This window comes from Seriola dumerili, unplaced genomic scaffold, assembly GCF_002260705.1.
Source record: "Seriola dumerili isolate Sdu_G_001 unplaced genomic scaffold, Sdu_1.0 BDQW01000291.1, whole genome shotgun sequence".
In the NCBI taxonomy this organism is placed as follows: domain Eukaryota; kingdom Metazoa; phylum Chordata; class Actinopteri; order Carangiformes; family Carangidae; genus Seriola; species Seriola dumerili.
Window position 1 is genome coordinate 510702 of NW_019174546.1, and position 27832 is coordinate 538533.

At 39.6% G+C, this 27832-nt stretch overlaps 4 protein-coding genes across 4 annotated transcripts; all 4 read left to right on the forward strand.

Annotated features, from left to right (window-relative positions):
• best4 (bestrophin 4) lies at positions 1-3771 on the forward strand. Its single transcript, XM_022758226.1, has 10 exons — positions 1-35; positions 146-325; positions 420-520; positions 606-839; positions 1518-1672; positions 1825-1902; positions 2788-2940; positions 3033-3113; positions 3211-3365; positions 3495-3771. The coding sequence occupies exons 2-10, from the start codon at positions 174-176 to the stop codon at positions 3769-3771; spliced, it is 1386 nt and encodes a 461-aa protein (XP_022613947.1). The 5' UTR covers positions 1-35; positions 146-173.
• Positions 3772-4948: 1177 nt separating this feature from the next.
• Positions 4949-12267, forward strand: hectd3 (HECT domain E3 ubiquitin protein ligase 3). The gene is made up of 20 exons (XM_022758029.1): positions 4949-5026; positions 5408-5868; positions 6041-6294; positions 6405-6540; positions 6903-7024; positions 7182-7295; positions 7449-7531; positions 7684-7849; positions 8172-8253; positions 8727-8909; positions 9077-9129; positions 9216-9384; positions 9473-9586; positions 9699-9788; positions 10051-10257; positions 10370-10499; positions 11225-11299; positions 11513-11594; positions 11715-11786; positions 12072-12267. The coding sequence occupies exons 2-20, from the start codon at positions 5515-5517 to the stop codon at positions 12154-12156; spliced, it is 2571 nt and encodes an 856-aa protein (XP_022613750.1). The 5' UTR covers positions 4949-5026; positions 5408-5514; the 3' UTR covers positions 12157-12267.
• A 777-nt stretch (positions 12268-13044) lies between these two features.
• Positions 13045-16852, forward strand: rps8 (ribosomal protein S8). The gene is made up of 6 exons (XM_022758162.1): positions 13045-13101; positions 14240-14346; positions 14624-14723; positions 14973-15148; positions 15834-15963; positions 16698-16852. Exons 1-6 carry the CDS (start codon positions 13098-13100, stop codon positions 16805-16807), a joined length of 627 nt encoding a protein of 208 aa, XP_022613883.1. The 5' UTR covers positions 13045-13097; the 3' UTR covers positions 16808-16852.
• A 1406-nt stretch (positions 16853-18258) lies between these two features.
• acadm (acyl-CoA dehydrogenase medium chain) lies at positions 18259-27609 on the forward strand. The gene is made up of 12 exons (XM_022758058.1): positions 18259-18362; positions 19344-19455; positions 20178-20275; positions 20908-20977; positions 21493-21593; positions 22020-22100; positions 22810-22940; positions 23285-23393; positions 24793-24933; positions 25600-25695; positions 25903-26151; positions 26242-27609. Exons 1-12 carry the CDS (start codon positions 18348-18350, stop codon positions 26311-26313), a joined length of 1275 nt encoding a protein of 424 aa, XP_022613779.1. The 5' UTR covers positions 18259-18347; the 3' UTR covers positions 26314-27609.
• Positions 27610-27832: the final 223 nt, after the last annotated feature.

Below are 27832 nucleotides of genomic sequence, written 5' to 3' on the forward strand. Positions count from 1 at the left end.
CAGCACAGGACCAGGTGATACACCTGCTTTCACAGGTAAGACGCAGCTTAAGGTTTCTTGGGGTTTTTTTTGTATGTATACATCATGCTTAATGTATCACACTTTTCAAACAGAATCAGTATTTTGTTTTATGATATTTTTGCAGGAATTTTCTGCTGTTACACACAGTAAAGATGACAGTCTCTTACACACTGGAGGTGGCTGACGTCAGGTTTGGTGGCTTCTCCAAGCTCCTGTTCAGGTGGAAGGGGAGCATCTACAGGCTGCTCTACAAGGACTTCCTGGTGTTTTGTGGGGTGTATCTGTTTTTCAGTGTGTTTTACAGGTAAATGAACTGGTTTCATCTTTTAATTCTGCCGCAGTGTGATCAAGTTTTAGTGCTTTTGTCTCCCGCTGGAAAAGTTTGATCTGCTTCACAGGTTCCTCCTCTCGCCAAAGCAGCAGGACCTGTTTGAGCGTATCGCCCTTTACTGTGATCAGTTCACCAACACCAACTTTATCCCTGTTTTGTTTGTCCTCGGTAAGTCCGACTGAACTGGATCCGTCTTGAACAAGCCACGTCAGAAGACACTGCACGTCGCCTTCACTGATATTTTCTGTCCCAGGTTTCTATGTGAGCCTGGCCTTCAACCGCTGGTGGGGTCAGTACACCAGCTTCCCGCTGCCTGACAACCTGATGATGGTGGTGTCCGGAAACGTCCACGGGGCCGACGAGAGGGGTCGTCTGCTGCGACGGACACTCATGAGATACGCCAACTTATCTTCAGTTCTTATTCTCCGCTCCATAAGCACAAGAGTTCACAAGCGTTTCCCCACTTTGGAGCACATTGTGGAGGCTGGTGAGTCCAACAGTGGAGCCACACACAAAGTGTATTTCGTGTTGTTTGGACATTTTTAATTGAAGACTTTATGGCGGGGTTTTTTTTTTTTTTTCCAACCATCTCACATAAATATGTTTTTCTGTCGTTACTGCACTGCACTTCTGTAACACCGGAGGGTTTTATTAGCTGTAAAATATGGGTTCATACAATATGAGACAATACTGAATGTAACACTCTAAGTTTGGAGTTCTGTTCCATTAAGATATCTACATTTTTCTTAATTCAAATATTTCTCTCTCTGCATTGTAAATAGCATCACTTCATTTATGATGTACTTTTATGGCTGCAATTAATCATAGCCTCTCAAGCCCCAAATTCATGTTGCAAATGTCAGTTTTGTCCCAAACCCAAAGAAAATGAATTTACTATCGTGTTAAAATTACTTTTAAAAATATCACTTTTTACATGCTGGAATCATCAAATATTTGGCTTTTTTGCTTAAAGAAATTACTTTTAAACGATTACTTGATCATCAAAATAGCTGCTATTTAATTTTCTGTCAACTGATTTTTTTTTTTATGGAGATGTTTTTGTTTTGTAAAATATAATCATTTCCACATTTGCTTGTCTGAAAATTTGAACTCGAATATCGATTACCTTTTACACCTGACACCAAAGTGTGTAACGTGTGTGCAGGATTTATGACCACGCATGAGCTGAAAAACTTTGAGTCGCTGCACTCTGATTTCAACAAGTACTGGATGCCTCTGACGTGGTTCTCAAACCTGGCAGCCAGAGCGAGAGAGGAGGGTCGAGTGAGGGACGACATAGCTCTGAGGCTTCTGATGGACGTCAGTGATTTGTTTTTGTTTCCTTTCCTGCAGGCCAATGAAACAACTATACACTCTTAACATTTTCCATGCCTTACAAATGAGAAACAGACAGATCCTAAATAACACACAACCCAACTGTGAGTGTTTAAAATACTCTGCTGTGTTTGCAGGAGCTTAACAAGTACAGAGGCAAGTGCAGCCTCCTGTTCCACTATGACTGGATCAGCATCCCTCTGGTCTACACTCAGGTAGGATGAGCCAGTGGTGACGTGTAACTAAGTACATTTACTCAAGTGCTGTGTATTTGAGTGTTATCACCATTCAAAGGGAAATATTGTACTTTATTTCAAGATTTTACATGCTAAACATTTTTCATGCAAAAAAAAAAAGCAGAATATTTGTTGCTTCCAGCGCTGAAATGTGATGATGTGCTGCTTCTTCTTTGTCATTATTCTTCATAATTTTATTAATCAAGCCACGCTATGACGTTGCTTTGGACTTCAGGTTATTGTGATGGGAATTTTTCACTGTTATCTGAAGTGTATGGACCAAACAATCAATCAATTAATCGGGGAAATCATCAGCAGATTAATCAAGAATAAAAATAATCATTATAGTTGCAGCCTTACAAAAAATAGTAACATTTGTTCCATTAGCAGTAAAAATGTTGCTTGCATATTAATGCATGATTTAAAATAATAATCTAATGATATAGTGTTATTATATTATTATAATTATTATAGTGTATTATTAGATATATCTAATAATATATTAGTATAACACTGAGAGGAGTCATTTCTCTGCACTGAGTACTTTTACTTTTATTACTATAAGTACAGTTTTCTGAGTTTACTTATATATCTTTACTTATGTAACAATGTAGGACTTTCATGGAGTATTATTATAATGTGTGATTAGTGATTTCACTTAAATAAAGGATCTAAATACTTCCTGCACCACTAGGATCAGCAGTCAATCTGCCTGAGCGGTTTTACAAGACAAAGCTGCTGTTCATCTTTCCTCTCGTTCGTTTTATTTTGAAATGCAGTCATACTTCATCACCTTTAGACAAAATAAATCCAAAATTCATTATAAAACTGACTTGATCACCGTCTTATTGCTTGTCTGTGCAGGTAGTAACTATTGCAGTTTACTCCTTTTTTGCCTTCTGCTTGATTGGCCGACAATTCCTGAACCCTGAGAAGGGATACAAGGATCACAAACTGGACATGTACGTCCCTGTTTTCACCCTGCTGCAGTTCTTCTTCTACACTGGCTGGCTCAAGGTAACACAGCACATTCATGTATGACTTGCAGTAACAGGTTTTGTTATGATTTGGTGATCACAGAGCGACTTCATCGTGTGTCCTTTCTGTAGGTTGGGGAGTTGATCATCAATCCATTTGGCGAGGACGATGATGACTTTGAAACCAACCAGCTGATCGACCGAAACATTCAGGTTTTTCCTCTCAAGGTTTCCCTCCAGTACAACCACTGTAAACATCTAAAATGAGTCCTAACTGGCCTCACTTTAATTCTGTTTCTCTCTCTTGTAGGTCTCGATGCTGGCTGTGGATGACATGTACCAGAACCTGGCTCCCATTGTGAAGGACAAGCACTGGGCACAGAGACATTTCTCCATCCCTTACACTCTGTCGACAGCAGCAGAGACTCTCAAACCAGCTTTCAAAGGCTCCACCTTTGACATGAGGTTACCTAATATTCACCTTTTATATTTCACCTTTTGCTGCTGCTGCTGCTGCTGCTGCTGCTGCACAGTCCAGAAAAAAAAACGCAACCACTGCAAAACTTGAGGTCAAACTGTCTCCCTTATTTGCAGGATGAGTGCAGAGGATCTTGAGATTCACCAGCCTGAAAACGCTCCTGTACAGAAACAGTATTTCCCTCTGAAGGGCTCTCTGGGTGATGGTCTCGACAGTCTTCTGCAGAGGGGTAAAGGCATCCTGCGTGGCGGGAGCCTCACTTCTCTGATGGACGTCTCATCACACCCAAACGAGGAAGAGGATGCTGATGTTTCCCCTGAGGGTGACGTCAGTGCCGCCAACCACAAAGAACAAGAAAAGACATTGATTAAAATTGCAGTGGAATATAACTAGTGAAAATAACCTGACTGTGCTGTAACCCCTTTTTTTGTATCCAAAAGTGAAAACTGTTATTGTATGAAATATTTTTTGATTTAACGCAAGTGAATTTATTTGTGAAATAAATATATTATTATGACAGTCTGAAAATGAATGCAAGCAAAAGGTTTCTGTTAATATGGTAATTTTCGAGATATGTTATAATCTCAGGTCATTATGCACAGCTGCACACTGTTATTGCACATCAACAGCTCACAAACTCTGAGCCAAATTGAGATCATTATCCCCAAATCTGGTTTGGCATCTTTTTCCCGTCTAGCCTCATTACCCACATCATCCCTATGTGACAATACTGTGAAAAAGAATCACTTTTAGTTTAATACAGTTTTTTACAGTCTTTTAGTTTTCTTGTTTCAATATGTCACAGGTCCACATGACAGCAAGCTGATGCACAAAGTCCAGTCATATATTTAATAATCTATTGAGTAAAACTAGTGATACCTCAATGTAAAAATAAAAGTCATGCATTCATAACTTTACTTAAGCAAAAGTCTCAGTCCTTTTGATTGAAGTATTATATTATCATATAACCTGTTTTCTTGAATGATCATCGTTAATGCATTACATCTAATGTGTTAACAGCATATTATAGTTGTACCTGAATGAGACTGAGCATAATTTGACTGCTTTATTTCCTGTTAGATTAGTTTAATATACAACAGATGATCACGTGTAATATATGCGATATCTGCAAAGTAATTTTTAACTTTAGCTGCCAAATAAACGGCAAACACTGTAGATTTTTCCCTCGCGATGTAGTATCATAAAATGTAGTAGTAACACTCTAGTAAGGTACAAGTACCTCAAAAATAAAATTATACTGAAGCACTAGCGTTGCACCACACCACTGCACGAAACTGTATAATCAGTGCGGCCATGCAGCATGGGAGGTATGCTTTTACTTTACTCCACGTGGTCTGCTTATATTGTGAAGAGCATAAAACAAAAAGCTTTAGACGCTCAGTCATCTAATTCAATATAGGTATAGTCCATATAAATAAAAAATGTTGTAGTTAAATGTGTAAAATGAACGTAGACTGCATAGTGAATAAACAAATTAATGAAATGGGAGACCTTTATTTTGAAATACAAAAACCACGGATGTTCGAAAGGGTCAAAAGTCTTCTTCCGCGTTGTCAGATATCCGCAGAAATCTTCAACACCGATCGATAGACGAGTTTCACATTTAAAACACTTACCAGCAGTAAGGGTATGTTAACAGCTACTATTTCTAGACAACACTCTGCCTCTTAGCTCATAAATCATTTTCGTCTCCTTCACTTCTTACCAAATTTGACGTGTCTATACACCCGGTTTTGTTGATAGCAGCCGTCGTAAACGCCTATGGATACAGTCATTTACCTAACACCTAGCCGGCGTGCTAACGTTTGCTTACTCACTCTTAACGTTTAAAAGAAGCCGATACTTTTTTGGCAGTGTCAGGAAACGTTGGTCGCTCATAAATCGGTTGTTGGCCTCTTAGACTCTGTGTGCAAAGCTAAACATATGATTAAGTCACGGGGTTTGGTTGCTGTTAATGGAAGCCTCTGTTCCTGACGAATGTTCGGTTTTGTTTGGGTTTGTTTGACAGGAGCATCCAGGACAGTGGTGTAATGTCAGCTGACGCCCCCCTCCTGCTGCTGCTGAGCTGCTGACTGTCACTGTCACTGTCACCCTACCAGCCCCACCATCATCATCATGTCCCTGGGCGACAACCCTCACCTGCTGCTCGGCAGGATTCGCTTCCTGAACAGGTGCATTGAGAGTTTCAGGAGAAGCGAGCCGGTGCCGGAGTGTCTGTGTTATGTCCCCAGAGAGGTGTGCTACAAAATCTGCAAGGATTCATCATCCACCTCCTCCGCCTCCTCCGGAGCAGCTGCAGGAGGCTCCACCGTTGGAAAAACCCTGGTCTCAGTCTTTGAAAGTCCTCATCAGATCCCCCACAGCAAGAGAGCATGCAAGTACAATATTGAACCAAAGAAAGGGACTTGTATCCGGACAACAGGCGAAGAATACTGCAACAGCCAGGGCCTGTGGGTCAAAATCAATAAGGTAAACTACACTCATTTACTCATTAGACTCACTCATTAGTAGAAGTCCTGCACTACAAATGCTGTGTTTTGAATACAAACCTAATACCTAATGCAGATTTGTAAACAGGAATTTCCCTAGTGGGAAAACACATGTTGACATGACATGACATGACATCCATGTGTGTTACCAGGAGCAGCTGGAGGAGCACCGTCCAGGTCAGGAGTTGGAGGAAGGCTGGATCCTGGTGTGTAAACACACAGAGGGAGGCGACAGGCTGGTGCCCGTGGAGTCACCAGAGAGCGTCAGCAGGCAGCAGCAGCTCCTCGGCTACGACCACAAAGCCTGCAGTAGGTGGGAGCAGGTGGTGGATGTGGAGAATGCGCTTTACATCGGCGCCAAACCCAAAATTGCTGAATGTGATGACGCCGCCGTCCAGAAGCTAAGGTGAGCCTCTTTGTGTGAAGTCAAATTAGTGAGTGTCAGGACTTCTTCGGGATGTTTTTCTACAGCAGCAGACTTTCAATTTAGGATGTTTTTTCTCTCAAATCTTCAAGGTATGTTCCTCCCACCTGGACATACGAATGTGACGAGGACCTGGTGCACTACTTCTATGACCACATAGGGAAAGAGGATGAGAACCTGGGGAGCGTGAAGCAGTGTGTGACTAGCATCGATGTTTCTTCATGCTCAGTGAGTCACGTACATGCTGCAGGTTTCTTTATTTCTTTGCTCTTCCTCTATGAAACAATCTTAAACAGTCTAGACCTTTGGTCCTTCCAAAAACACGGATTTAAGGGTTTGAGTTGTTGAGCTCTTTAAATTTTGTACTCAAGACAAAGCTATTGGAATAAATCAGTATTAACACCAAGCAATCAAACACTCTGAACAGTTTATTGTTGGCATCCTCTGCCTGAAGATGTTACACATTGGACAGAAATGGCATGTACAGTGGTGATTCTTAAAGTGAGATGCTGCTTCCTGTGTACAAACCTGTAATAACAAATGTTAGTGAATTGTTTTACACATCAGACCGCCCTGATATTTGTTGACAGGAGGATCCCAGTGGAGGAGCGAGCTGTCTGACAGATGGTGACACTGAAACTTACTGGGAGAGCGACGGCATGCAGGGACAACACTGGATCCGCCTGCACATGAAGAGGGGCACTGTGGTCAAGTAAGCAGCTGCAGAGCAACTAAGTGAATAAAAGAAACAATGCTTGTTTAATGCTTGCTTTAAGATGAGAGCTATCTCATATGAACTTTAATCTAGTTGATAGATAAATTGTGGACTTATTTTTCTTGTTTATAATGGGCTTCTCTTCGCTCTCCAGTAAGCTGATATTGACCGTGGACTCAACAGACGATAACTACATGCCCAAGAGAGTCACAGTGTTTGGAGGAGAGGGAGACAACCTGAAGAAACTGAGTGATGTCACCATAGATGAGTGAGCCTTTTGGAAATAATTTTTCCAATATATTTTTACAAAAAACCCTCTGTTATTATTTAGCACATTTGTCTCCCACTGTAAGCCATTTATTCATCTTTAGTAAGTTGACAGATACTTTCAGTCAGTTTGACTATAATTGTTTGCCTCTAGCAACCTGATTGGAGAAGTGTGTGTGCTGGAAGATATGACATCCCACCTGCCTGTCATTGAAATCCGCATTGAGGAATGTAGAGGTAAGGCTTTTTACATGTTTGTGTATATTTAAGCAGATACTTCCTGTGATTTTAAACACTTCAATACATTTTGTTCGGTTCTTTGGCTGCAAAAGCATCTGATATCATGATATAATGGATTGGAAACAGTCTCTTCTCACTTGCTTTCACAGACGAGGGTATAGATGTCCGGATCCGAGGCTTGAAGATCAAGTCATCATGCGAGAGGGACCTGGGTCTGAATGCTGATGTTTTTCAGTCCTCTAACCTGGTGCGCTACCCCCGTCTGCAGGGAACCCCGCCCGACGTCCTGTACCGCAGAGCATTAGTCATCCAGAGGTAGGTCAACGTTCATCACATTGCCGGGGTCCTTAGAGTCATTATAGATATCATCAGTTAAACATTTGTCCCTATTTTTATGCAAGAGCTCAGAAAACATTATGTTAAGTACATGTCCAGAAGGTTTTAAAAATCTGATAAAATTTTGTTTTTGATCAACCTGTGACATGTTTACAGTGAAATTCCATTTTCAAAATTATGTAAATCTCAGAAAAACAAGTCAGACACAATTCTCTGATTGTATTAATTGACAGTAAGCATTAAGGAAAAAGCATTTCTCAGTGTTTGTGGTGATTGTTTTGATCCGTCTCGTTCTCTGCAGGTTCATCTGCCTCCTGGATAGTGTGCTCCCACACTTGGTGCCGGCCTGGGACTACAGCCTGGGCACCTTCAACCAAATCAAAGTGAGTCATCTTAAAGCCTTTAAAATACACAGAACGATCACTGAATAAAAATCAACAGCAAAAAGCCCCTAACAGCTGTTCTTTTTGTAACATTTTAATGGCCACCAAATTCAGAGTAAATATACATTGATGGATTAGATATGACAGTGTGCACAGTCCTGGAACATGCAAGCAGCACATTCATGCGCACCACAAATGACAGGCACGCAGAGACGGCTGGGAAAGAGACTGACAGGGCTGGTAAAAACTTTATGGTTTTTTAGATGGTCCACATTATCATGTAAACTACCAATCAGATTTATTAACTTGTTAATCGAAGGTACCAGAATGCTTTTTTTTTTTATCATTACGGCCCACTTTAAACCGATTCTACAGGAAGAAGTCCATTCTGATATATGCGGACATATAGATGCATCTTTAAACTTGTCTGTTTACAATATAGGCTTTTCTTTGTGTTGTCTGGCACCCTCTAGAGCATAAAGCAGTTCCTGTTGCTGTCAAAGCGCCGCTCAGCTCTCATCACTCAGTGCCTGAAGGACTCTGAGACCAGTAAGCCAAACTTCATGCCCCGACTCTACATCAACAGACGTCTGGCTATGGAGCACAGAGACAACCCGTCTCTGGACCTGAGCTGCAAGAACGCTGTGTTCAGTCAGGTAATGACCAGACTCTTACTGCTGCCTGCTGAGTCAAACTTCAAATTTTACCAATAAACATGGATCGTATTTCATCATTTGTTTGTTCATTTGACCATCTGTGTGACTCTGTGATGTAATGACGATGCTTTTACTGTTGCCTTATAAGTTTGGTTTTCTGCTTGCAGGTGTATGAAGGCCTCAAGCCATCAGACAAGTTTGAGAAGACCTTGGATTATAGGTGGGCATTTTTTTTGTTTTCCATCTCAGTTTCAGATTTTTCTTTCATTAAAGAGCATTCAAATCTAAATCTTCTTGCTTCATCAGATGGCCTGCTCGCTATGACCAGTGGTGGGAGTGTAAGTTCATTGCAGAGGGAATCATTGACCAGGGAGGTGGATTTCGCGACAGTCTGGCAGACATGTCTGAGGAGCTCTGCCCCAGCTCAGCTGAGTGTCCCATGCCTCTGCCCTTCTTCTCCCGCACATCCAACCAGGTAATCACTGGCTAGCACTGCCTGCACACAGACAGGATTTACACTGGATGTTGCTTCCTTTTTAGACTGTCTTTTGCTGCTCTCTCAGGGCTCCTTAGAGGCCAGAGATTACTACGTTCCCAACCCGTCCTGTAAAGAGTTCCACAAGTATGAGTGGATTGGTCAGCTCATGGGAGCTGCTCTCAGAGGGAAAGACTTCTTGGTGAGTGATGCCCACTCTCCACCTACTGTAGGTGGTCTGCATTGCTATAAACTAAGAATGGATGAGTGTATAGACTTGATTTTTTTTTTTACCTCTGTGTCCAACGCTGCAGGTCTTGGCTCTGCCTGGGCTGGTGTGGAAGCAGCTGACTGGGGAAGCCGTCAGCTGGAGTAAAGATTTCCCTGCTGTAGACTCAGTTCTGGTGAGGACATTCAAATTATTTGCATCTGCTTGACAGTCATGCAATGTAAATCTTAACCCTATGTCTGTGTCCCCTGGTGTCTCAGCAGACTAGATTGTATAGTTTGCATTTTCCCTTCCTTTTTTATATCCAATATTCAAATGGAAATACCATTAAAAGAATAATCAGAATAATCTCTGTCTGTCTGACATGAATAATCTTTTTTCTGGTGTATTCTGTACGCTGAGTCATTGCCTCAAGGTAAATTTGGATGTGTGTTCAGGTAAACCTGCTGGAGGCCATGGAGAACATGGACCAAGAGACGTATGAGTTCCGGTTCGGGGAGGAGCTAGTGTACACCACCCTGCTGAGTGACGGCCAGATGGTGGAGCTCATCCCCGGCGGCAGTAATGTGGCAGTTCGTTACGAGGACCGCAGTGAGTTCGTCCGCCTGGTGCAGAAAGCTCGGCTGGAGGAGAGCAAGAAGCAGGTCTGACTTCGGCGTTGTTACACTTTGCCTTCATGTACATCGCTGCTGTGAATGTGGTCAGACTTTGTCTTGTTGTTTGAGCATGTGCCTGATGATATTCTGTGTGTTAAAGATTGCTGCCATGCAGGCGGGGCTGCTGAAGGTGGTTCCTCAGGCGGTGCTGGACCTGCTCACCTGGCAGGAAGTGGAAAAGAAAGTGTGCGGAGACCCTGAGATTACTGTGGAAGCTTTGAAACGACTCAGTGAGTGTCCAAATTGGAGCGTTTTCTAAGTCCCTCTGACAATAAGCACACATTTTCTGCTCTGATTGAAGAGATGACACTGTGTTGTGGAGAGATTTACTGAAGCCAGATGATGAATCCATATGACTTTTCCTCTAGTCTTAATAGGAACTCAAAGTTTTCATTCATCCTGTGAAATATCTCAATATTCACTTAGTGGATTGGCACAAAATTTGGTCCAGACATTTACGATTTCCAGATGAATCTTATTGACTTTGGTGTTAATTGGTTTTGAGTGAAATATCTATACAACTCTTGAATTGATTGCCATGATATTTTGCTCAAAGCACCGCTGTGTCTAAGTAAACTAAACTTGTTTGCACACAGTTTACACAAAAATCTGGAAAAATTAAAGAGTAATTCTGGCTTATTATGGCTTGAGTCTTATTTTCATTGTTTTGGCTGTTGTTCCCAGCAGATAAGATAACATTGTTATTAAGATCTGGCAACACAGTGACATCACAACAACAGAGTCCAATCAAACATGATGTTACCAAGCCAAACATTTAGTCAGATCATCTAAACCACTTCATTTGGATGTTCAACAGAATTATCCTTTTTAAGAGGCTTTTAGTCAGCAAGTGAGGGCCAGTAGATGCTTGATTCTAGATCTTCTTGAATTAAATAATGTAGTCAGGATTCTGCGTCATTGTAATGCATCAGTGTTGTTTCTATCTTTCCACCAGCACGATATGAAGACCTGGAACAAAGTGACGTTAGGGTGCAGTACTTGTGGGAAGCGCTGACAAACTTTACCAATGGTCAGTTCACTGTTTATTGGGCAACATTTTACATTAGTCAATGTCTTTTACAACATGTCAAATGTTGCTTGCTATGTAGCTTGAATCCTGCCATGTGTCTTGGTGTAGTTGTGCTGAATCTATGCAGCAAACCTCTGCTTTACTGATGAGATGACGGCTATGAACTGACATTTCTTTTGAGTGATTGACAGTGGTTTTGAATTTTGTTTTCAGAGGATCGCAGCCGGTTTCTGAGGTTTGTAACTGGTAGAAGTCGTCTTCCCGCGCCTATCTACGTCTTCCCTGATAAGCAAGGGTGAGTGAAAGTACATCCCTAAAAGCAAAATTGCTTTTTGGTATTCATAGCAAAGCAGCAAATTAAGTTAGCTTACAATGAAACATGATGCTATTCATTTCTCTGTTTTTCCTGATTTAGCTCTGAAACGACAGACTCACTCCCACAGTCCTCCACATGTTCCAGCACTCTTTATTTACCCAACTATCCAAGGTATACAAATGTTCTGTGTTTTGTAAATGCAGTATCTGTTACAATATGTTGATGTGTACATTAAATATACAATTGTGTTTACCATTTACTACATGCACATGTCCACATTGCACTTTGATACAAACCTGATTTTTGGGAGCTGCAACAATACACAAGTTACCAGTTGCTATTATCGTAAAGTTGTTGAAACTCTGAGAGCTTATGAAGTGGATAACTTTTTTGTAAAGTTATTTTTCTATTGTACATTTATTGCCTCATATCTCTTCTGTTTGTTCTGCCCTGCAGTGCAAAAGTTTGCGAAGAGAAGCTGCGTTATGCTGCATACAACTGTGTGGCCATCGATACAGACATGAGCCCCTGGGAAGAGTGATCTCTCTGCTGCTTCACTGAACAAATGGAGAAAGCTTGCCAAGTTTATCACCATATCTACACAACTGCCAATTAATCCTAGCTGTATATAATAAAGAACTATATGGAAACATGGAGGTGGTGCTGGGGTTTTTATTAACAACTCCTCGTCTTTCTTGAATGAAATATTAAATGAATGGATGTGTTCAAATTTGTTTTTACAAGTTGTGACAGGCATGTCAATGTCAATGGGACATATTAAGAAGACATTGGACTGCTGGGAAAGTTTCTTTATGAGTAATGTTATACAAATAAAATAGGAAGCAACAAATAATGAGAAAACTTACATTTTTATAGGTCATAGATAAAAAAAAACTGATTAACATTGTGAATTATCTGTATCAAATGAACTGGTGATGGCTGTCAATTAATTTTATGAAAGTCATAAGTATTCAGAGAGCAACAGTTCAATATTATATTAAAGGAAATATATTTAAAAAATAAATAAAAGTTCCTTTGTCATATTCATTTAGCCACAAAGTGAGGGACAACACTAAAGCCTCAGTGAAGTAGAGGACCTTGATGTAAGTACTAAGTACTATATCTATTCAATAAGTGAAAGGAGATATTTATCTGTGATATATTTATAATAAATATAATAATCTCAAATGGTATTATATTGATAAAAGAATAAACTTCCTTCACAAGTATGTGTTATTAGATTTACACATAACGTTATAGTATATAAAAATAATTGATTGACTAAAATATTATTATCAAAGGTGGAATTTGTGTATAAAAATGCATTTGTGTGTAATAATTCACATTCTACCCACAGTTTATGATCCTACCACGTTGTTGAAAGAAAATCTCGTTTGGGGTGGCGTTAGTTCTCGCGAGAACACGTGGCTTCAAACCTCCCCATGATCCTTTACGGTTCCTCTTTCTAGCCGGCGCCTGAGAATGGGTACGTGTTTTCATGCTCGGGTCGGAGGGAGAATCCTTGTCCATCTGATGTTTAAAAGAAGGAAAAATCCGATAATGGTTGGCTATATTGAAGCTAAATGTTATTTGAACAGATGTAGCTTTATCTTTATTTTCTGTAGTCAGTTGATTTTATTTTATTGAAATAATTTGTAGTGGATGTCTGAGGCAAGATGGCTGCTCGCATTGTAGTTAGCGGTGGTTGTTTAAGTGTGGTCGAAAACAGGCCCATTTTGTTGTTTGTGAGTTTTGAGGCTTTTTAGAAGGATTCAGTGTTGCTTGTTTAACGTGTAATTTGTTTAATAATTGTCTTCTGCTTGTACTAGTAGATTTAAGAACGCCAGGCGAACAGGTAGCTTATCTTAGCATTAGCTGAAGGACTGGCCGCGATCATGTCATGCTGCTGCACTGAAATGCTGTGAATATTTTTTGTTTCTTCCGTCAGTAGTTTTGTGCATTTAACATAATTTACAGATCATAGCTATTGCTACTAGTAAGATAACAAAGGCGTGCCTAAGTTTAATGAGAAGCATGCTGCTTCTTAACGGCAATAGTAGAAGATAAAGAAATTGCCATTAAAATGAAGTAAGACTAGTTAACAGAACAGTTTTTGCATGGGAATTGACTGTTACATTAGTTAAAGACAGACATTAGGGATGTAACTAATGGTTACTTTTATTAAGTATTTTCTTGCTTTAAAAGTGATTTCGTTGTAGGGGTAACTTCATAAAGTTGCTTACGGTAACATTTTAAAGTCTTGCTATCTTACGTATATAGAAACCATCTTTTGAATATATTGATTCAAGGCAATTCATTTGGTTTGTCTCTTGACTAATAGTTGCAACTCTAAATCGTATATTGTTTCTTGGAATCGAAGTCTGGGAGAAATTTTTATCATGTACTAGATACAGAGGGTTATCACTTGAAAATGTAGTTCTGATGGTTGCAAACTATTGCTTGAGTGACATGATGAAACTTCTCATGCGGAATCCGAATTAAAACTGCGGACAACCCTACCTTGGAGAACTGATTACTCAAGCATAGTAAATAATTTTGTGGTGAACATCCTGAAAATTGTCCAGTGATCTAACTCCTGGTTGTTACTTTTTTCATTCATTCAGGTATCTCAAGGGATAACTGGCATAAACGCCGCAAGACCGGCGGTAAACGCAAGCCCTACCACAAGAAAAGGAAGTATGAGCTCGGGCGCCCTCCTGCAAACACAAAGGTGAGTAAAATCCAGTGATTTACCTCTTTATACTGAGTTTGATGTGATGTGGCGTGGGTGATGAAAACGTGACCTTAGGTAGGTCTTTTTTTGGACCGTTTTGGTTCAAAGCTTTGGACTTACCAATGTTAGGACTTGTCATAGTTACACTGACACGCTTAAGTGCCTATACATGGTGCTATTTCATTCTGTAAACCCTCAAAATGAAGGCTTTGCACATAGGTAGCCTGAGTCGAAGGTATTTGTATTGTAACACATGAAACATTCGTTTCCTTAGATTGGACCTCGTCGCATCCACACAGTGAGGGTCCGTGGTGGGAACAAGAAGTACCGTGCTCTGAGGTTGGATGTTGGAAACTTCTCATGGGGCTCTGAGTGTAAGTTTATCTTCAATGCGCCTTTGATTTCATGGGACCATGTGAGCCCTCTCTGATGTTGTGCATATCTTTCCATGATGATAACTTTGTCCAGTTCTGCTACTGAATGAAAGTGGTGATAACAAAGACTCTGATAAGACCCATTTAATTTATTGATATGCATTTTCAAAAGTTTTATCAAAATGAATTAGTTGTCAAATGAAATGGGAAGGGTGCTTTTGCTGACAGGGGTTGCGTTTGTGTTCTCAGGCTGCACACGTAAGACCAGGATCATCGATGTGGTCTACAATGCTTCCAACAACGAGCTGGTCAGAACCAAGACCCTGGTGAAGAACTGCATCGTCCTCGTTGACAGCCTTCCCTACAGGCAGTGGTATGAGGCTCACTACGCCACTCCTCTGGGACGCAAGAAGGGAGCCAAGCTGGTATGTTGGGAAGATGCTAACGTTTGGAAGTACCTAGTTTTTACTGAGTGATGCTTGGATGGCTATTTGCAGGTTAAAATGCTTAAAAAAAAAAAAAAAAAAAAAAAAATTAAGTCTTAAGTGGAAATGGGGCCATCCTAATGCATATAAACTTGAAAATTTGTTGTGTTGTTCCATCAACACAAAGCTGGCATTTCATCTCATAATATCAGCCTAATGCTGTTGAGAAGTCAGGTTGCTTCTCTTATTATATATTGCCATAATTGGTGCAGTTGTAGTCTGTATTAAGTTGGTAGATCTGCTGGTTTTGATGAGTGGTATATCAAATCAGTGTGACTTAATGAAATCAAATATTGTATTTTTGTAAAGTTAGTGTATATGGAAACACTTTTTGGGTTAGGTTTTCAAGTGCTTTATGTGTGAATACATTCACTAGAGGCCCTTTTTGTTATCACACCTGATCTGCTGCACGTCTTTCCATGAAGATAACTTTGTCCAGTTCTGCTACTGAATGAAAGTGGTGATAGCAAAGACTCTGAGAAAGACCTGTTGCCTACAGCGAGATCTCCAGCAGTGTTACTTATACATTTTAAATATCCCAGTACTAGCAACCAATTTAAGTGTAAATCTGTCTCACAAGTGTTTCATGGCCATCTAATAAGCTTCGTCTCCTCTGCTGCTGTAGACTCCTGAGGAGGAAGAGGTCCTGAACAAGAAGAGGTCAAAGAGGACCCAGAAGAAATACGATGAGCGTAAGAAGACAGCCAAGATCAGCCCCCTCTTGGAGGAGCAGTTCCAGCAGGGAAAACTGCTTGGTAGGTCCAACATTTGTGGTGTTCGGCTGTCCTGGGCAGCCTTCAATGTAGAGTTTGAGTTGTACCAACATTTTGTAACGTTTGACCACTGATAGGCTTTCCTGAAAGCCACCCAGTCTCACCCGAGGGGATCTCGTGCCTTTTTGATTTTTCTGTGAAAACTTGCAGAATTTGGGTCACTTGCACACATACCTTGCTTAAGCGCACCAACAGCTTAGTGGGCAACAGATGAGACGCTTTTTGTACTGTAAAGCTTCCATGTGTGAATATGTTAAAGTGAAACAAGGCGAGTCCATTGTAGAGACAGTTGTAGGGTTGGTCCAGTGCAGAAAAATTTCAAACCAGTTTGATATTAAGTCAAACACTGGACCAGATTGTAATAAAGAATCTTACCACTAGGTGTCACACTTGACTCAACACACACTAAAGTTGAATACAGGAAGAGTGTGAAAGCCCATGAATGATAGGTTTGCCAACTGCCAATACTGAAAATTGATTATGTTGTCAGTTTAGTGACTCTGTTAGTTCACTTATGAACATGTTTATCACATTTTTATATTGTTTATTACTAGTGCAAAACAAGTTGGACTTGCCATGACACTATTAGCACAAGTAGCTGTAGGCTAGTTTTAATTTGCCAGAACCTATTATGCCAAATGTTGGTTCAGTCAGTTGGCATAAAATGTTTGAGAAAGTTTATCCGCATTCATCACCGTTTCTCTTCTCTCCCGCAGCTTGCATCGCCTCCAGACCCGGCCAGTGCGGCAGGGCTGACGGTTACGTCCTGGAAGGCAAGGAGCTTGAGTTCTACCTGAGGAAGATCAAGGCCAAGAAAGGCAAATAGATGTACAGCTGTTTGATAACGTGAATAAATTCCTCCCACCACACAGTCTGTTGCCCCTCCTTTACTTGTTTTGTGTTCATTGGTGCTGTTGTGAAACTCAGAATCTGTCATCTAGGTTAAAACTCTGAGGGTGGTTGTCATTGCTTTTTAGTCCTAATCAGCCAGGTGGTGAGGATGCGTAACTTTCAGAGGCTGAGAGCAAAATATAAGCTTCATATTAAGGTTTTGGTCACAGGTTGGTGGTGAATAAAGCAAATGACAAATCAGTGCAATTCTTTGATCTTTTATAAATTCACTACTATTCATACAGTGACAGGCTCTTGAGATGCAAAGCACATAACAGTTCAGATCCCTGATCAGCTACAACAGTAAAGTCCTGTTAACACATTGTACATAATTTGATAATTTACTATTAAATAATGCAACACAATGCAGGGACAGTTTTCCTGCATTTTGAACATATTTTTTGATACGTTGACTAGATTTAGCTGATTAAGTAAATGTGGAATCATGTTTAGTTTAATGTAAATAGAGCTGCATGTCACTGACAATGAACCATGTGATATCAAATGGTGGAAAGTAATAACTGGTGGGGAAATTTGCTCATGTACTGTCCCTACAAAACAGGACAGACATGCTCTTGATTATTTCCAAATTGTGTGTACTTGTAGCCCATCACATTTCTGGGAGAAATATTTAACTAATTTAACAAAATACATTGGTAGATTAGTCTACAACAAACCATATTTAGATGCTAAACACACCATAATGGTTAACATTAGTTTCAAGTCAACCCAAAAAATGAATGCAGGGTTTAATTTTCCTGGTATTGATCTTATTACTGAGGTTAATGATCTGAGTACTTCTTGCACCTCTGATATCTGAAATATTTGATTTATAAGAAACAAGTGGCATGATTAGTTGTAGGAATTTTATGTGGATATCATCAGCAGTATTGCCACTGGAATTGACAGTAAATTGATTGGCAACTATTTTCTATCAATTGATAACTGACTTATTTTAAAGTAAGTAAAACACCAAACATTTGTTATTCTCAGCCTCTCAAATGTGACGATTTGAGGATTTTCGTGTCATAATACGAAACGTGTCATGATAGTAAACGGAATATCCTTTGGGGGCTGTTGGTTGAATAAAATAAGCAATTTGGACACATAATGGGCTGTGGTTCATTACAATGGACATTTTTCACAGCTTTTCACGTAGACAAACGTGATTCATCAGGTATTTGAGAAAATAAAAGGCAGCTGATGGATGATGAAAACAATCGTTAGCTGAGGCAGTAGTATCTGCATTAGTACAAGTAATAGTAATACTGAGTATTAACTTCTAGTAACTTCTGCATTTGTAAAACGTCGTAGAGGTTAGGTTAGGTAAGAAACTGGGTCAAAAGTCATTTGACATACCCGAGAACTGACACGTGATCATATCCTGCTGCTGTGATTGGCTGAGACAACGCTCCTTTAGATGTGGGACAAAGGTAGTGGTCCAGTTTATACTGTCTACACGACGAGTCAAAACAATGCTGCTAAACAAGGTACGTTATCGTATATTAGCTATAACCCATCAGTAACTTTATGTGAATTTAGTAAATGGGAGATCGCTCGCCCGCCGCAGTTAGTTGTCATCCTGACCTACAGTTTCTCTTTTACAGTGAACAGTTTGATAGCTACGTCACAAGCTAACGGCAGCTAGCAAACGCTGCAGCGGTTAAAACGCTCTTAACACATTATGAGACGCTGTGTTATAACGTCTCCTATTTATATTACACAATAACATTTAGCTCAGAGTGTAGCTTCTCGCGTATTATCTAGTCTACATTCGTAAAGTCAAGGTGTAGTGGTTTTTAAATCTGGACCTGGTCGGTTTTGGCCTGTTTTCACACATTGAATAATAGTGTTACAAATCTGAAACTGTTTTTTAAACAGGCTTTGACTTCTCTGGATTAATTAAAGTATAGTGTTTTTTTAATCTACAACTGGTCTCATTTGGTCTAAATGACTAAAAAGCAGTTACCTAGCTGAGTGTCCCCTTAGCGTTCGTCTTTGCTTAATTAACCAAACATAGAAAAGAGTATTTCTACATTTTCATACACAGTATTGCATTTATTTATTTTTTATGTGTGTTGTACAAACAGAGCAAGGCCATATGTTATGTAATTTCCTTGATTGCTGTATAGGAAATAGTTGCAGCTTGAGAAATGCTTAAAAATCTTTTTATTGTATAGCAGATAGTGTTTGGTGTCATGGTTTGAAGCCTTTGTTGGATCTGGAATTACCTTCACTTAAAAACTGCTGGTTTTTAAATGTCTTTTTTCAGACATCATAACATGTTTATTTCTCAGAAAAACAGATGCTTGGCTCTGTGACTCGATTAATTTAATGGTAATACATGAGAGGCGGATAATGTCTGCAACTGTACCAACTTGTTAGTTGAAACAGTACAAATTTTGGAGGTGACCTATTTAAGATTAACTAAATGATGTGTTGCTGATATCCCCTTCCATGCACACAAACAGGTGATCAGAGCTAGTGTGCGGTCTGGGATCCGGCTGCAGAGCTCCACTGCTACTGCAGTCAACCATACTGCATCTTCCAGCGGCCACTCTTCATCCCTTGGCTTCTCGTTTGGTGAGTAGGAGGTTAAACTTTTACATAATTGTAATGGATTTTGTCTAAAAAAGCAATACTTGCATGCTCTTATATTCAGAGTGTTAGAGGTCACTCTAACTATTCCTCTTGTTCATACTAGCTGAGAAGAGACCCCTTCCTAAAGCAACTCCAATATAAGTAATGGAGATCAAAATGCACAGTACTCATTCTAGGGGGAAAAAAAATTAAGTCGTCACTGGATGAGGCACAACACCTGGAGGGAGAGAGAGCAGCAGTACCAGACAACCACGGGGGTCGTAGCAGAAGCTAATATGAGGCTTCAGGGGTCTTGAGTTAGAAAATCAAGTATCTTCCAAAGTTACAGTCTTTGTAGAGTAAAACTCCCTCTGTTTTTCATTAACCCATAAATGCATACCTCATTTATGTCATTTATTCAATCAACACTTAAATCCCTCCTATTCCTCAACTATTTGTCTTTTGTTTTATTCTAACAGTCTATAGCTACCTGAGATTATGTAACACCGTGCATGTTTTTTTTAATGGTATGCAGGATACAGGTGTGTTTTCCTGTTTGACCTAATGATAAGGTTCAGTTTATGAGAAGTTACAGTAGGCTGTAGGTGAGATAATATGGTATAAACATGAAATATTACAGTCTACACTGAGAAATATAAATGACTGTGGAAAAAATCTGACATTTGTAAATGATCGTAAAAATGATCCTCTGCTTTGGCACACAGAGCTGACGGAACAGCAGAAGGAGTTCCAACAGCTGGCGAGGAGGTTTGCACGTGAAGAGATCGTCCCTGCTGCACCCACTTATGACAGGAGTGGTGAAGTGAGTATAGCCTCGGGCTGCAGTATGATATAGAGAATACTTACAATTTGTTTGTAAGATTTGATACAGTGATAGTTTTGTCATTAAGGCTGCAAAATTTAAATGTCACACTATACCTTTTCTGACTGCACATGCCTGAACTTTTTCAGTGGCCTTACGATGGGGTGTGCAATATTCTCTAGTTTCCGCCTTACAAATTAAATAATTTACTGTTTTTCAGAGTAATAAAATGACACAGAATATAGAAACAAGCAGAAGACATCACTTTGGTCTGAAGCATTTCTTCACTTTATTGATTACAATGATTAATCAAGGAAATAATATCCAGATTAACTGACAATGAAAATGATCCTTAGTTGCTGCCCTAGCACAAATATTTACATAATTCACATAAATAGTGTAAGTTGTTTTGGCTATGGTATATCGCATATACCTTTTTAATGCTGGCACTTAAATTAAATATTTATTAATTTCTTTGAAAAATAATCTGTTTTTCTACACCTCAGCCTGTCTGCTGCATCATGTGAATTCCCCCTGGGATTAATGAAGTTATTCATCACATTTGACCTCAATTTTTTATTTTTTATTTAATAAGCATGACTATAACTCCTAAATGTTGTGTCATTTTACAGTATCCTTTCCCCATCATCAAAAAAGCATGGGAGCTTGGTCTGATGAACAGTCACATTCCACAGGACTACGGTATGTTACCTTTCTTGACTGGTTCAAAATTACCTGCCATATTTTGTACTGTTTTTGCTGCTGGGTTCCCCCACTGCGGCAGGCCCCACACATTCTGACACATCTTCTCTCGTACCAGTTTACTTTGTAGATGATGACCTAAACAATAGCCACACTTAGTAAATATGTATTGAATTGGATTTGACCAGACAAAGAACAAAATACTTCACACATATAGGATATAAGGTAACAAAAATAAATAAATAAAAACAAATAAAAATTTTATAGATAAATCAAAATAAAATAATAAAGAAGAATAAATAAAACAAACAAAAACAACAACAAATAAACAAAATAAAATAAGAGCATAACATGCACATTCTTCAGTGTATGATACAGGCTATTAGACCTACATATTGAGCGTGTTCATTTTTTAATGAGATCAGCGGAAATGGTTTATTTCAGGCAAGTTTGTGGATTTCAATCTTAAAACGCTGCGAGTTTCCCTTTTTATGTTCATCTCTTTTTGTATTCAGGTGGAATGGGCTTGTCCATCTTCGACAACTGCCTCATCACAGAAGAGTTGGCTTACGGCTGCACCGGAGTACAGACTGCTATCGAAGCAAATTCTCTGGGAGTAAGTTGTTGTTGTTGTTTATCAACTCCTCAAGTTTTTAAAGAGTTAGTTCATTCAGTCATTTTTTAAGGAATTCACTACAAGGGCAACAAGAGGGAAGATGACAGAGGACCTGATGAATGAGTGATAGAGACTGATTCTATATTCTTCTTGTTTTCCTTGTTGAGTTTAAATAGTGACTTTGGTGCTTTTAAACATAAAAATATAAATAAGATATAATTGCTTTCTAAATGTTCTCCCTTTTTATTACACAATAATAAAGAAGTACAGATGAGAGTATGTTATAACATCATATCCACCAGGACTATTGATAACAGTAGTATTGATTTTAAAGAAAAAAAAATGGATAATGAGGCACATGTAAGTGCAGCGAGGAGCAACCTAGTGTTGGGAGGTAATTAAGGTACATCTGTTTCTCCCACACAGCAAATGCCTGTTATTTTGGCTGGCAATGATGCACAGAAGAAGAAATACCTGGGAAGGATGACTGAGGAGCCTCTTATGTGTGTAAGTATTTCATTTTAAGAAGATCATCATATATTTTAAACAAGTACTCTCCTGTATCCAGTGATGTCACATGTTTGTAGTGTACAGTGATAAAACACACAGGTCTGTACTTAAGTACAATTTTAAGATATTTCTGCTTTACTATAGTAACAATCCTACTTAATATTATTCTCTTCTACATTTATTTACCTGCTGCAGTTACTAGTTACTTTGACTTCATTTTTCACAAATTAAATGCTCCACATACCCACAGAAGTGTTTTCAGGTGTATGTCAGCCTGATTAGACCTACTCATGTTGGGGTTTATGTCAGTTCATCCTCCCCTAACGAGAAAGATGAAGTTGTAAATTGTCCCACAAAAAACTAAGAGCAAAGCCGCTGAAGTTCTCCCAAAAATATGATCTTGCTGCACACAATAACTTGTGTGTACAGATTATCTCAAATTAAAAAAAAAAAATCTTTAAGCATCTTGGAGGCTCTGCTAAACGATTTGGATGTGCCCCAAGATTTAATGGGTTCTTTACTGGCCCATACCCCACGCCTCCACCAAGCACTCTGTCTAGAATTAACTTTCTAGGCTTAACAGCAACAAATGGCTTCTTTATATAGTGCTGCTTTGCTAGTGTGTCCTGACTCCAGCAGAAAGCTACTGCGCTGTCTTCCGTCAGGTCAGACGGTGTTAACGCCTGCGTGGTTTGTTTTTCGGCAGGCGTACTGTGTCACGGAGCCGGGGGCGGGCTCTGACGTGGCCAGCATCAAGACCCGAGCTGAGAAAGTGGGTGATGAGTATGTTGTTAATGGGCAGAAGATGTGGATCACAAATGGTGGAAAAGCTAACTGGTATGTAATCCCTAATATGCCGTTGTTGTACACGAAGAATATACAAACTCAGCTAAAACTAATACTTTTGCACATCCCACAATTACAGTTTAATTTTTTTTGCATTTTTAAGTTGATGAAATAAAAAGTAACAGAGCATTAACATTTAAAGAGAGGCTCGTTTTTTAATGTCTGTTTGCTGCAGGGTTTGTATTAAATTCTTTTCATTTGTAAAGATCAGCAAAATATCTCATTTGTCCAAGGGTGTCCAAACATCTGCATGCACTTGTATATATTGTTATCCTTGAAGGTAGTTAATACAAAAAGGTGTCTGTTATTTGACTGTTTGTCTTTCATATTCCTAGGTACTTCCTCCTGGCTCGCACTAACGCAGACCCCAAATGTCCAACCAGCAAGGCTTTTACTGGCTTCGTTGTGGAGGCTGACAGTCCAGGAATTCAAATTGGAAGGAAGGTAAGATGAGGCTGAATATATATATATATATATATATATAATATTATATTATATAAATTTTTTTTCCCTCTAACACATGATCTGGTTTTGTATTAATATAGTTATTTTTCTTGGATACAACAAAACATTGTATCAAAGGGGAAATTTGGTTGTTTAAGAGAAATTACAATCCGAGAAGCCCGTATCGACTATGACAGAAACTGTGGGTTTTCAACACTACTGCACATGAAAGGTAACAATTCAAAGGACGGTGACGTATGTAAATTAAATATCCCTGGGGCCTGTTCTATGAAGCAGGTTAATGATGTTTTCAGGTTACATTTGCTGACTAAAACCAGGAAAGGCTATCGGATATGTTTACAAGGACTGACGTAAAGAAAAACGGAAAAAAATAAATGTTCCGTGTTTATCTAGATAAACTTGATAAACCTGCTGGGAACAAACCCCCGGCTGTTCTGAAGTGGATCCATGATACATGATACATACATGTCTTGCAGTTTTTATACCCACATCAGTTTGAAGAAAATGGTACTCTTTAGTATTGATTTGAATATGATGGGCTATTTTTGGCTATTTCTTTTTTGTAATCTTTGAGAGCTCTTAGTTACACGAAACTTGATTCAGGATTGGAAACATAAAAAAAGAGACACAAATCAAGGTTTATAAAATCCTTTTTCTTGCAGGAGCCCAGATGCCACGACAGTATGGGCTATGTTTAGTTTTCTTGTTCTGAGGACTGACAATAACTTGAGCATTGGCACAAAAGATTGACCCAAAATCTGAAAAACACTTCATATTTCACTGAGAGAAAGGGACAAGATAATGATGCAGACAAGTGGTTCACTGATAATGTGTCCTCCAACAGCCGTGATGGTAAAAATTTCACTGCTCTTTCACAATTACAACTTCAAAAACTTCCTACAAGATGAACAACAGCTCTGCCTCCTGAATAAAACAGTTCCCGGCTCTCTTTATGTTTATGTGTCTCAGTTATGCTGAAATTCACACTGCTCACACATGTCCTTTTTTCTGTCTCTTGGGATAAACTCTGGTGAAAACACCAAATGTACACGATTCAGCTCCACCTACATCAACACATTTTAAAGCTACAAATTTATGATTTGGGGGTTTCCTGTTTCTTTTTTTTTTTTCTTCTTCTTTTTTTTTAAACTTGCAGTGCAGCAGCCATATGATTTAGAGCTAGAAACCACCACACTGTCCCTGTAATCTGAGACTATTTGTCTTCCTGTGAACTGCATTATATACCTATAGATAAGTGCTGTATAAATGGTTATTATATAGATTTATAGGGAAACATGTTATCCAACCAGGATGATACAGTCCCATAATTTGTCATTGACTGTGACATGCACACCATGTGTTTGTTCTGTGCTCGTAGGAGCTGAACATGGGCCAGAGGTGCTCTGATACCAGAGGCATCACCTTTGAGGATGTGAGGATACCGAAAGAGAACGTCCTGATCACAGAGGGAGCTGGCTTCAAAATTGCCATGGGTGCCTTTGACAACACAAGGCCACCGGTAAGTCTTTTAACTGTAACTGAATTGGACTGAACATCGGTCCAAACAGGAAATTGTTGGTGATAATTTCAAATATTTGAAATGGATCAGAGGGTCGATGTGGGTCAATCAGTCTTATTTGGCCTTATTTAAATTACTTTTAAGAATTGAACATCATCACAACATCACTTTGGTCTGAATATGAGATGATAGTTTTGTTCTAGCAATTCGAAAGGTTTGAAAAAGTGGGGGTTGTCTTATAATCGAGGACTCTTATGAGTGTTGCACTATGGGTTATTTGTAGCCTTAATGTTGTTAGGCAAGTGAGTGTTTTCAAGTCTGTTTATAGTGAGTCTCTGAGAGTCATTCCTCAAAGGGTTTCATTTGACCAGTTTAACCTGCAGGAGAGTCTGGAGACTGGTTTGATGTGTTTAGCTGCCAAAAAGGAAATAAATTCACAACAACTGAAAACGAGTTTGGGGTGTCTCCGACGTCATTAAGAAGCAGAAAAAATCTGTCAAACAGCTAAGAATTACAGCTGCCACAGATCACAGCTCAAAGTATGAAACAAATTATCCACACAATAATAAAAAACTGTGTGGAAAAAACACAAAACTCATGTGTAATTCGATTTGTCACTGCTGATTTGTGTCTATCATGTTTACTAATGTAATTAATATATTTCAGGTGGCAGCAGGAGCAACAGGCCTGGCACAGAGAGCACTCGATGAAGCTACCAATTACGCACTGGAGAGGAAGACCTTCGGCAAAGTTATTGCTGAGGTTTGTTCTCACAGATCTTCATGTTCTTATGAGTCACATGCAGAAAACCACATCACTGGCAGTCATAAGCTAACACATCCCATTTTGACTTACAGAATTTACTCTGAAATGCTACTGTATCTGTCATGACAACTGCACTTTTAACAGTGAGTTGTCAAAGATGAGTGCAGGATCAACAGGCCCCCTCTGTCTCCTCCTGTTTCACAGCACCAGGCCGTCTCGTTCCTCCTGGCTGAGATGGCGATGAAGGTGGAGCTGGCCAGGATGGCGTACCAGCGGTCAGCCTGGGAAGTGGACCAGGGCCGCAGAAACACCTACTACGCCTCCATCGCCAAGGCCTTCGCTGGAGACATCGCCAATCAGGTGGCCACTGACGCTGTTCAGGTGTTTGGAGGCAACGGGTTCAACAGCGATTACCCAGTCGAGAAGCTGATGAGAGACGCCAAGATCTACCAGGTGGGTGATGACGTTGTGCACCTAATGACTGCTAGCGGAGGTGTTACATGGCAAAACCTAATTTTCTTAAATTTTTCTTTCCTTTTTCAGATCTACGAGGGAACGGCTCAAATCCAAAGACTCATTATTGCCCGAGAACATCTGGGAAGATACAAGAAATGAACTCCGGACTTGACCTCATTCAAATGCAGTTTGTTGTAACTTTTCTAAACATATATACGTGTTACTGGAAATAGATCTGGTTGCTTAAACTCAGGATATAGAGCAAAATGTTGTTTGCCTTAATGCCATTTCATCCTGCCTTGCTTCTTCAGACTGATCCAGGCCCTGAACCGACAGCAGTCTACACAGCCTTTGAAATAATGCCATAATTCATTCAGTTTACTGTTTAATGGAGCTATCAGGTGTCATTAAGTCACTAGATATCACATGACCATGTCCTGTTAACCTGGTATTTGCATTCAGGTGATCATCTCCCACTTGTAAATATATCACATGGAAATAAAGTCCTCTACAGGTTGTTAACAATGGCAGCCAAACACAAACTCCACTGCGTTTGCTATCAGCCAGGGTACGTTGTTAATTCCAGGGCATTACAGTAAAATCCTGTATTTATTTAACATTCGCCTGGTACACTGTTTGCCAGCTGTCCATCATATGTTTAACTGTGAAGTTGTTTGTATCTGGTGGGGTGAGATGGGGAGGAGGAGCAGGTCCAGCCTGGCTTTCAGCCTTACACTATGTGTGTTGCAACACTTGAATATAGTGTTGATTTTGTTCTTATTCTCCATTCTGATTGACAGTAAAATCAAAGATAATAGCAAAGTTGATGATGATGATGCTGATGTCCAGTTCATGCCTTATTCTGCCTCTGACATCCTGCCAGATAATGACATAGTTGTAGTTTTTGGCTGACTTTCTGCACTCATTCAAAATATTAAATCAACAAAATGATTCCTCAGACAATGGATGTAATGCTCTTTTCTCAAACAGTAAAACCAGTTTTATCTTGATCTGTACAAGAATGTGTCAGACATAGGAATGTGCCTAATGATTTAACAACTGTAAAACTGCATGTTGTCAGAAAATGGTTATCTGCCTGATTTAGCAAGTAATCCTCAACTGTTGCAGTTCAATATAACAATAGCACCGATATGAAATATAGAGGCATCAGCTTTACACATAACCATGGAGAATCTCCACAAATGTAGAGAATGGATGTAATATGTAGGCTGTGGTTCAGGTGTCACTGTAGAATTACTGTTTGACATCATTCATGACATAATGATAAATTCACCTGAAGCTTTTCAGTTTGTACATCATCCATTTATTAAATTATTCCTTTCAATCTAGAAATGATCATGATTTTTTGTTCCTTTCTTTTTGTGGAAATTAATAGTGGAAATAAAAAATGTGTTCTCTGATTTCATTTTGAAGTTGGATGAACCAAGAAAACCATAACCAACTAGCAATCTGTGTAATTGTGGAGTTGGCTCACAATAAGCGTCATTAATTGTGCAGGTCAGTGTCACAGTCTGCACACTGCACAGTAGAGGAAGAAGACGTTATCCGCAGTAGAATAAGGACCTGGGGTCTCAGCATTGGAAAGGCCCTCAAAAAGCCAATCTTGACCCCATATGGATAGGGGGGGGGGTGCTGAGTCGGCCCGGCTGACTTCAGT

Coding starts and splice junctions, on each gene's coding strand:
- best4 (XM_022758226.1), top strand. CDS start 174: ATGACAGTCTCTTACACACTGGAGGTGGCTGACGTCAGGTTTGGTGGC. Junction 521..605: donor CCCTGTTTTGTTTGTCCTCG/GTAAGTCCGACT, acceptor TTTCTGTCCCAG/GTTTCTATGTGAGCCTGGCC. Junction 1,903..2,787: donor TCCCTCTGGTCTACACTCAG/GTAGGATGAGCC, acceptor TTGTCTGTGCAG/GTAGTAACTATTGCAGTTTA.
- hectd3 (XM_022758029.1), top strand. CDS start 5,515: ATGTCCCTGGGCGACAACCCTCACCTGCTGCTCGGCAGGATTCGCTTC. Junction 9,789..10,050: donor CTGCTGTAGACTCAGTTCTG/GTGAGGACATTC, acceptor ATGTGTGTTCAG/GTAAACCTGCTGGAGGCCAT. Junction 11,595..11,714: donor GTCTTCCCTGATAAGCAAGG/GTGAGTGAAAGT, acceptor TTCCTGATTTAG/CTCTGAAACGACAGACTCAC.
- rps8 (XM_022758162.1), top strand. Junction 14,724..14,972: donor CTTCTCATGGGGCTCTGAGT/GTAAGTTTATCT, acceptor TTGTGTTCTCAG/GCTGCACACGTAAGACCAGG. Junction 15,964..16,697: donor CCAGCAGGGAAAACTGCTTG/GTAGGTCCAACA, acceptor TCTCTCCCGCAG/CTTGCATCGCCTCCAGACCC.
- acadm (XM_022758058.1), top strand. Junction 19,456..20,177: donor ATCCCTTGGCTTCTCGTTTG/GTGAGTAGGAGG, acceptor TTTGGCACACAG/AGCTGACGGAACAGCAGAAG. Junction 22,101..22,809: donor CTGAGGAGCCTCTTATGTGT/GTAAGTATTTCA, acceptor GTTTTTCGGCAG/GCGTACTGTGTCACGGAGCC.